Source organism: Notolepis coatsorum, assembly GCF_963971535.1.
Source record: "Notolepis coatsorum genome assembly, chromosome: 19".
Lineage (NCBI taxonomy): Eukaryota > Metazoa > Chordata > Actinopteri > Aulopiformes > Paralepididae > Notolepis > Notolepis coatsorum.
The window spans coordinates 2,679,918-2,689,200 of record NC_140183.1 but is presented as its reverse complement, the minus strand read 5'-3'; the positions used below and the strand labels follow the sequence as shown (position 1 = coordinate 2,689,200).

At 42.9% G+C, this 9,283-nt stretch overlaps 1 protein-coding gene across 1 annotated transcript in view; it reads right to left on the bottom strand.

The window, feature by feature from the left end:
* Positions 1–8,746, bottom strand: part of LOC311245891 (solute carrier family 22 member 16-like) — a gene marked incomplete at its 3' end in the record, with an annotated part of 53,627 nt that extends 44,881 nt beyond the window's left edge. The window contains exons 1-2 of the mRNA XM_084335916.1: positions 8,539–8,746; positions 7,222–7,723 (exon numbers count right to left, since the gene is read on the bottom strand). Coding sequence (XP_084192042.1) covers positions 7,222–7,723; positions 8,539–8,714 — 678 coding nt within the window. The 5' untranslated portion in view covers positions 8,715–8,746. The remainder of the gene's footprint in view (positions 1–7,221; positions 7,724–8,538) is intronic.
* Between the last annotated feature and the right edge of the window lie 537 nt (positions 8,747–9,283).

Here is a 9,283-nt window from a genome sequence, read left to right as displayed (position 1 = left end):
TATACTTGTACTTTTACTCAATTACATTTCAGAGGGGAAAAAAACATACTTTTTACTCCTTACATTTAAAATGCAGACCTGCTACAAAGTACAAATCTCGCAGGTCCAACCATTTTAATTCGTATATTTGTTTCTCTGGCCGAACTAACGTTAACGTTATTAATCCTGCGGCCGCGCTTTATTTAAAAACAGCCAATCAAATCCCCATCAATGGAAAATGAACCCGCCCATACCCATGCTGATTGGTCCTTGTGCAAGACTAGAAAGCGGGGATCTTTGATTAAACACCTGCTATCAGAAGAATAGACAGTCAGAGTGACGAGCTACAGAAGATGGCCACAAACGATAGTACGAGTGATGAAGAGGACGAAACGCCGGAAACGGTCAGCGTAGACCGACAAGACGACTCATGGCTAGGGATGGGTACCGAAAGAAAAAAAAGATTTAATTATTATTATTTTTTTCATGTCAACGTTCACACGCACAATATATGCTTACCTGGGATTTGACTTGATTCAACAACAAAGCAGTCGGAGCAATGGCAAGCCGAAAACGGTTGAAATTGTAGTTATTTGAAGTTTGGATTTTTTTTTCACGACTGAGGTAGGTAAATAAAACATTTTGAGACTAATTAGTACCGAAAAAAGGTACCGTTGGGTACCGGTATCGATTCACAGGTACCGGTACCGGTATCGATTCAAATGTGAAAGGTACCCATCCCTACTCATGGCCCTATCTCCATTTCACTTTTTAGTACTTAAGTACATTTAAAAGTAGAAACTTTTTTACTTTAACTCAAGTGTTTTTTTTAGCCAGATACTCTGATTTTTACTTTTGAGACGGTAACCCATACTTTCACTTAAGTATCATTTCTGGGTACTTTTTACACCCCTGCCACTAGCCTAGCTTAAAACTCTGGGAGAGGTTTCTGCCCAACAGCTAAGCTAGCTGGTCTGTATCCGCTTCCATTCATTCACTAGGAGCACCTATACGTGACCTGTGCATGTGTGTCCTTTAACCCTTTCACTGCCACACTACGACCGGCTGTCGTGTGGCAGTGAAAGGGTTAACCTTCTGTGTATTGTCGCAGTGAAAGGGTTAACCGTTTGGTAGTGTGGCAGTGAAAGGGTTAACATATCCCATGCAGGAGGTCCGTATCCCATATCATGCTTCCATTCATTTGCTCTAAGCTAGGCTAGCTCGCAGTCGGATAGCTTTGTACCGAAACGCACAGAGAGGAAATTGGTAGGGATGCTCGATATTGGCTTTTTTACTGATACCGATATACCGATATTGTCCAACTCTTAATTTCCGATACCGATATCAACCGATATCAACCGATACCGATATATGCAGGGTCCCCCCCCCCCCCCAAAAAATTTAATAATTTCAGGTAATTAACATTACATATCTCTTGTTGTGGAATTAACACAACATTATGCATACTTTTGACAATAAATAAAATCAGAATTTGTTCTTACTTGCTTGCCTGGTTAAATAAAGGTTATAGAAAGGAAAAAAAATAAACGATACAGATATTTTCCGATATCACATTTTAATGCCGATATCGGCCGATAACATCGGTAGGCCGATAATATCGGACATCCCTAGAAATTGGTATACATTTTCTTGTCCGACTCTGGAGAAGACTGTAAGCGAATGTCCCAGAATGTTGGCACGTTCCAAATCTTTGTCAGGTTTCTCTACCTCCATTCCCCACATCAGATGTCTGCAGACTATAGCCCTGTCTGCATGAGGAGATGTGTGGTGCTTTCAAACTGAATTTGAACACCGCGGGATATTTGTAAAACATGAATGCATCTAACCTCACTGTCGAGTCTCCTTGTCTGCCTCCCCCTTACATTTACATTTACATTTAGTCATTTAGCTTGACGCTTATCCAAAGCGACTTACAAGTCAGCAGGAAAGGTACAACTCTGGCGGCTAAGGGTAAGTAACACTGTTTCGTCAAACGGTGTCGAACTTGAGTGCCACAGTCTTGAGTGCATAGTAGTAAAGACATATTAGCATAGTAGTGTGTATCTTCAGCTTTGCAGGATTTTTGGAGAAAGCATAGGGCACTTGAGACAAAACACATTATATCCTATATAATTGTATATGAATTCCTCTTGTTTCTTTGTTTACATACATTGCTTACAGCTTGTGTTATATTACGTTTTATTGTATTTTCTTTTTTTTGTGGCCATCTTGGTCTATATGTCATAATTTGTCAAGTAATTTGTCAAGTATACTATTATATACTTATTGTTTATGTGTCTTGTAAGCCCATATGGGCTGGGCATATACACCTGTATGTAAGACACAAAAAAAAAAACATCAAATCAAATCAAATCAGTAGGTATTGGTAGGTATTATTGTCACACTGAGAGAACGCTGACGTCTGATGTCGCCGCTTCTCAGTCGCGCCACTATTTCATGAACTTTCCTTGCTAAAAAAAAAATTCTTCTTGGCTGCTAACGTTAGATTGGGATTTTTACTTAAGCGACCTTGAGTTTCCTGAAAGTCGCTATAGAAATTTGATTTATTATTATTATTATTAGGTAGTAATATAGGCACGGTAGATTCCTGAGTAGCAGAGTGTATAACGGAACGTAGACCAAATGCGTCCACATTTTTATAGGATTCTATCACATTTTCATAACAATAGCGAATATTAACCTTTTTCATTGAGGTTTCTTACAAATTAACGATGCTTTATGTTGTCCTTTATAATCATCGTGTTGGCGTGACTGTATCCATCAAAGGGTTAAAATCAAGCATTTTTAAGTGCTTTAGACTAGAGGAAATGTCAAAACATTGCGATATATATCGTGTATCGTGATAGAGCCAACATGACATCCACAGGGACTGACATGCTGGTGCTGTTTGTATTGAAACTCTTTATATCGTGCTGGGATTCCCTTCCAAGGTGGGAACAGGGTGGAGAGGAATCCCATCCTGAGCATGACATGAGAGCAAAATGGCCACAATGTGAATATGGTCAATTACAGTTCCCGTGGCTCGTATTTTAAACTTGTCCATTCCCTCAAGTGGTGTCCTCAATATTTGGGATAATATGTGTATATAATGGGCTTCCTGTCCATAAAGACGTGACCCTCGTGATGTGAATAATAATAAACCCATCTGACCTGGCTTCCCTTTCCTCACTCATCCTCATCTCACACTTCATCTTTCGAACATCAGAGCTCGCTCGTTAAGGGTGAGTGGTATTTTTTCGTTTGTTAAAATAAGTGGTCTACGTGTTAAAATAATAGCTCTACACTCCGACAGCCATCACTGATATAGAGTGTCTGGTCAGCAACATGGGTCTCCCAGTCCCTCCACTCTGCAGTAAACACAAAATACATTTCCTGGTATCCCGTTCCAACTTTATCCAATCAGGAGAGAGAACTCCACGCTGCAAAAATGGTCTGACAAAAATAAGAAATAAAAACTAGTTTTATGCAAATGTAGCCTTGAAACAAGTAAAAGAATCAGTGCAGTAAGCAAATCTGGCTTGGCAAGAGTAAAGATATCTATGGTTCTCTCTCCTGATTGGATATAATGGGAAGGGATACCAGACAATTTATTTTGTGTTTAAGTCTGGACACGCCCATCTGTTCAAGCCAGTTGGTCAACTGGTTCTAGGAGACAATGGTCACCGGGTATTTGAGTGAGTGAATTAACGTGTCTTGTTTGGGAACCCGTTCTAATCAACATCAGTGAGTTTCGATATGTGTGTGCGCGTATGTGTGTGTATGTGTGTGTGTGTGTATGTAATTAAGTGTGTCTCTGAGTTTGTGTGTGTGTGTGTGTGTGTGTGTGTGTGTGTGTGTGTGTGTGTGTGTGTGTGTGTGTGTGTGTGTGTGTGTGTGTGTGTGTGTGTGTGTGTGTGTGTGTGTGTGCCTCCTGTGGGCACAACAGCAAAGACAGCGGGAACAATGGACTGAGTTGAGACTGCAGGGGAAGATTGTGTGTCTCCCTGCTGCCATTCTGTCTCTCACTCTGTGTTAAAAAATGTTGCCATAGATGAGTGCATTGTTATCTTTACTCTGAAAGCGAGATTACAGGTCTTACCATCTAAACTGAATCTCTTCATCTGGTTTCCAGGCAGTCATGCTCCTCACTGTATTCATCATGACAATAACCAAATAGCTGAAACCATGTCCCACATCTTAAATGGTTGCCATGTATACAGGGGCCTCTACATAAGTAGGCATGACAGAATAGTAGATTTGATAGCGAAAGATATCTCTCTTATTTTTAGGTCCTCCATCACGCTGTTTAAGCATTCTACTGTGAAGCCAAGCATGTTCAACCTGTGCAATGATGATTCCATGTTCTCTAGTATTACAGCTAACACCCCTGATGTATTTGTGGTAAATTAACACCTTAGGGAGGTGTCCATTCTTGAGGTTGGCTGTACTTTTGACTACAGCTTAGAAGAAGCCTTCCTAACCAAAATGCTGAAATACCAACAGCTACAGCAGACCATCTCACAGCTAGGCTACAGATGTAAACTCCTAGTTTTTATCTTTGGCAGCCTAGGGCATGTGCACAAGTTGGTTGTGAGGGGCCTACAAATAGCCGGTCTCCCCAAAAGGAAGGCCAAGCAGTTAGCCAGGTACTACTCAGTATCAGCAATTATAGGAAGCCGCTCAATTTGGAGGAGGCGCTGTTACCTTTACCCATGATTCTGCCGCCCATGCACCTTGTACCTGACTGTTCTTCATAATTTTCTGATTGCACTCGCATTGTTTATGTCCTTTGTATGAGGCTTCCTTGTACTTCTGTTTATGTGGACATAAATAAACATTTCAAATGTGTGTGTGTGTGTGTGTGTGTGTGTGTGTGTGTGTGTGTGTGTGTGTGTGTGTGTGTGTGTGTGTGTGTGTGTGTGTGTGTGTGTGTGTGTGTGTGTGTGTGTGTGTGTGTGTGTGTGTGTGTGTGTGTGTGTGGCAGCTTAGCCACGTGGAGAAGGAGGTGCTATGTGTACCCTTAAGTGTTCAGTGCTGCTTGGCCCTGATACATTTGATTCCCTGTTTATGTAATATAATTTGTGGAACCAAATAAAGTATTAAAATGTGTGTGCGTGTGTGTGTGTGTGTGTGTGTGTGTGTGTGTGTGTGTGTGTGTGTGTGTGTGTGTGTGTGTGTGTGTGTGTGTGTGTGTGTGTGTGTGTGTGTGTGTGTGTGGCAGCTTAGCCACGTGGAGAAGGAGGTGCTATGTGTACCCTTAAGTGTTCAGTGCTGCTTGGCCCTGATACATTTGATTCCCTGTTTATGTAATATAATTTGTGGAACCAAATAAAGTATTAAAATGTGTGTGCGTGTGTGTGTGTGTGTGTGTGTGTGTGTGTGTGTGTGTGTGTGTGTGTGTGTGTGTGTGTGTGTGTGTGTGTGTGTGTGTGTGTGTGTGTGTGTGTGTGTGTCAACTGTGGTTTCCTGGGGGTGGGTGTGCCCCCATGTTGTTTCAGACAGACAGCTGTCCTTGATAATCAAAGCTCAGTTATCAATTGGCCATATGAATTAAAAGGATACGTCATTATCAATCATGTTTCTATACGCTGGTGCTTCTTTATGACTAAAGGAGCTTAAAAATATACCTCACCACTCACATCACCGTTAACCCTTTCATTGCCACACTACAGAAGGTTAACCCTTTACTATTAACCTTCTGTAGTGTGGCAGTGAAAGGGTTAACCTGCTGTCGTGCGACAGTGAAAGGGTTAACCTGCTGTCATGTGACAGTGAAAGGGTTAACCTGCTGTCATGCGGCAGTGAAAGGGTTAACCTGCTGTTGTGTGGCAGTGAAAGGGTTCAAGTAAAATCCCAAGCAAGGGTCAATAATACATGATCCATGGCTATCTGTATGATAGCCCTGTACAATAACACTGTATATACCATATCTATATCTGTATGAATATATCTGCATATATTCCTGTTTACATAACGGTATACAGTACATACCAACTCTGTGCACTGTACACGCTATATCTGTATATCCCTTACCTACTCTTATTAGTTATACCACTGGCTAGTATGGCTTACTACCATATACTTGTATCACTGTACAAAATAATGTACACATACATCAGATCAGCATATTACCCAGTGGCTTTGTTATAATATAGATATATTATAGATAGATATATTATATTCCACTTAATCACTTGTTAAACTGTACAGTGTTGTGCACTTTACTGTTACCTTACTCTGGTTAGATGCCAACTTCTTTTCATTGTACTCTACGTGTGCTCATACGATGACAATAAAGTTGAATCTAATCTAATCTTGAATCTAGTGCCAACCTATGAGCTTTCATGCCAACTCATCACAAGCACAGACGCGCCACAGTAACACACTACAGTGAACTGTACCTGGTGTCTTCTACTATTAACTTCAAATGAACCAATCGAGTGAATTATGGTCAAATAAACGGTAAATGGTGCATTTACTGTATATAGCACATTTATCCAAAGCGCTTTACAATTTTGTTCCTCACATTTGACCCGTTCACTCACACATTCACACACCGATGGCAGAGGCAACCATGTGCAAGGTGCCCTCATGCTCATCAGGAGGAGTTAGGGGTTAAAAGTGTATTGCTCAACGACACGCTGCCCGGGAGGAGCGGGAATCTAACCGGGAACCTCTGGATTACCAGGCGACAGCTCTACCTCCCGAGCCACTGTCGCCCCTCCTGTGAATATCCAGGCTTTTGCTAATACTTATTATTACACATGGCAGGCCAACGGGTAGGTCAGTGGGTCTGAGAGAGGACTGCCTATAGAAACTTGGTATCTCATGTATAAACCCAACATACATATAAAGGCCTAGCTTAGCACAATGAATGGAAGCGGACAGTGCCGGTTAGCCTTCGGGAGAGGTGTTGGACAAAGTTGGACAATGCCTAGGCTAACCGGCACTGTCCGCTTCCATTCATTGTGCTATGCTAAGCTAAGCTAACGTGCATCCAGATAGCTTTCTACTGAACTTACAGAGAGGAAACTGGTATCTATATCTTCTTGTTTCTCTCTGGAGAAGACGGTAAGCTAATTTCCCAAAATGTTGGCGTGTTCCTTTAACCCTATAGCCTCATTTGCCCCCACCAACCACCCCGTTGGACTTGGTACAACAAGGTGTGGTACTGTCTGCCACCAAGAAGTCCCCTCATCTGAGCGAGGAGGAGGAGGAGAGGCGGAGAGGAGAGGAGTTTTACCTGTCAGCTATGTCCCCGAACACCAAGGCTCCGATCAGCACCCCCAGCATGAAGCTGGGCTGGCACAGTTTGGGCAGCCATTCCTTGTCGCACACCAGGTCCCAGTCCGTCACGATGCTCTGGTACACCTCGCTGTGGTCGTACACAAAGTCGCCAGCGGTGCATTCCGTGATGAGCGTCCGGTTGCCGTCAAAGTCATAGGTGAAGTCCGCGGTGCCGGGCGGCGCGTCGCGCAGAGCGCGCCCGCAGCGCGCCAGTTCCCACTGCGCGCCGTCCGCCGTGCGCACGACCAGCGGCCGCTGCTTGTCCGCCGCGCCCACGAAGAACGGCAGGACCTGCGCCAGACTGGAGCCCGTGATGTTACCGTAGAGGACGTCGGTGATGTTGCCCGGCGCGCCGCAGACAAAGTTCGGCGTCTCCACGAGGAAGACGGAGGACAGATAGTGTATCCCACAGGAGATCGTCTGGAAGGCGGCCGCGAAGTAGAGACATGCTTGGTACCTGGAGGAGGGGAGGGAGGGGAAGGGGGTTCAGTGCTGTCTGTCATCATCATTCATAATAACAGGGGGAATTGGGACCCAAATAAAAGTGTCTGAAGAAATTTGATAAAGGATTAGCCCAATGTGTCAGTCAGACCAACTTTATTGTGTGGTGGTGGTATGTTGCTATATATAGCATTATATAATTTAGACTTGTTTTATTGGGACACTCGTTAAAGTGCTTGTTAATAGTGAGCATACCAATTATGTGATATATAAACAGTGTGTATAGGCTATCAGGAAAAAATGCATTTGTGCACCAAAGACGAACAAGTGCGCGCGGTCTTGCGCGCGGGGAACCCTGATGTAAACAAGACGAAAGTCTTTCTCTGGTCACTGCATCCCGTTAACAATTGTGTGTATTGTTGAGCCGTACTGTATTGTACCCATTCTGCAATCTGTTAATAACGTTTTCAATCAATCAATCAATCAATCAATCAATCAAGTCTGCCCTTTTAATAAAACCCTTCTAAAACGGAAACAAATATCTAACTTTTCAAGACAGCTCCGCTGCTCACATGATATAATAACAAAATAATAACAATGCAACTGCCAATATCAAACCGACAATTCCAACAGATTAACGTTTTTAATGTTGAAGTTCGATTAAAAACAACAACTATAAATAGAAAACTATTCCTGGAAAGGGAGGCAAACATATATAACGTTCGGTGCATGCATAAGAGGGGGGGGCATCCATGATGAAAGAAAGAAAGAAATAATGCACTTGAATGGAATGCATCTGGTCAGCAGAATTCTTTGGATATATTTAGTTACCTTTTGAAATGTCCAAGCTCGTCGAACATTCGCTCGACAGTCATGGTTGTTGTGTGACGGTGGTGGTGGTTCTTCTCGTGGATCCAGCGTGCGGTGCGCCTCTCTCTCTCTCCCTCTCTCTCTCTCTCTCTCTCTCTCTCTCTCCGCCAGATAACGGGTTCTGAAGCCCGACTCATGGCTCCGGGCGATTTGTTGTGGCGCTCCCGTGTAGGAGGGGCGCCCAGTTGGGAGGTGTCCTGCCTCCTGCCCCTGTGGTGCAAACAGGAAGACAGGGTCCAAGGCATGATGCCCTTTACACAGGAGCAAGTATAGATAATATAACATCTCTAAAGAAAAATAAAACATCTCAGACTGGGGTCCTGCTGCCCCGACACAAAACCGTATGAAATGGGTTTTGTGTATGAATTTGGGGGTCTATTTGATTGATTGATTGATTGATTGATTGATTGATTGATTGATTGATTGATTGATTGATTGAACATTTTATTAACAGATTGCAGAATGGGTACAATACAGTAAGGCTCAATACACAAAATTGTTAAGGGGATGCAGACCAGAGAAAGACTTTCGTCTTGTTTACATCAGGGTCCCCCATTTTCAATTCATCATAAATATATGACATACACGACATATACAGATAGACAGTAATACAGTCCTACTGTTACATCTAGACATTTATGACATACCAGATCTACAAATATACAGTACTGTTTGTGAGTACAAAAAGAGTCTAAAACGAGAGTAT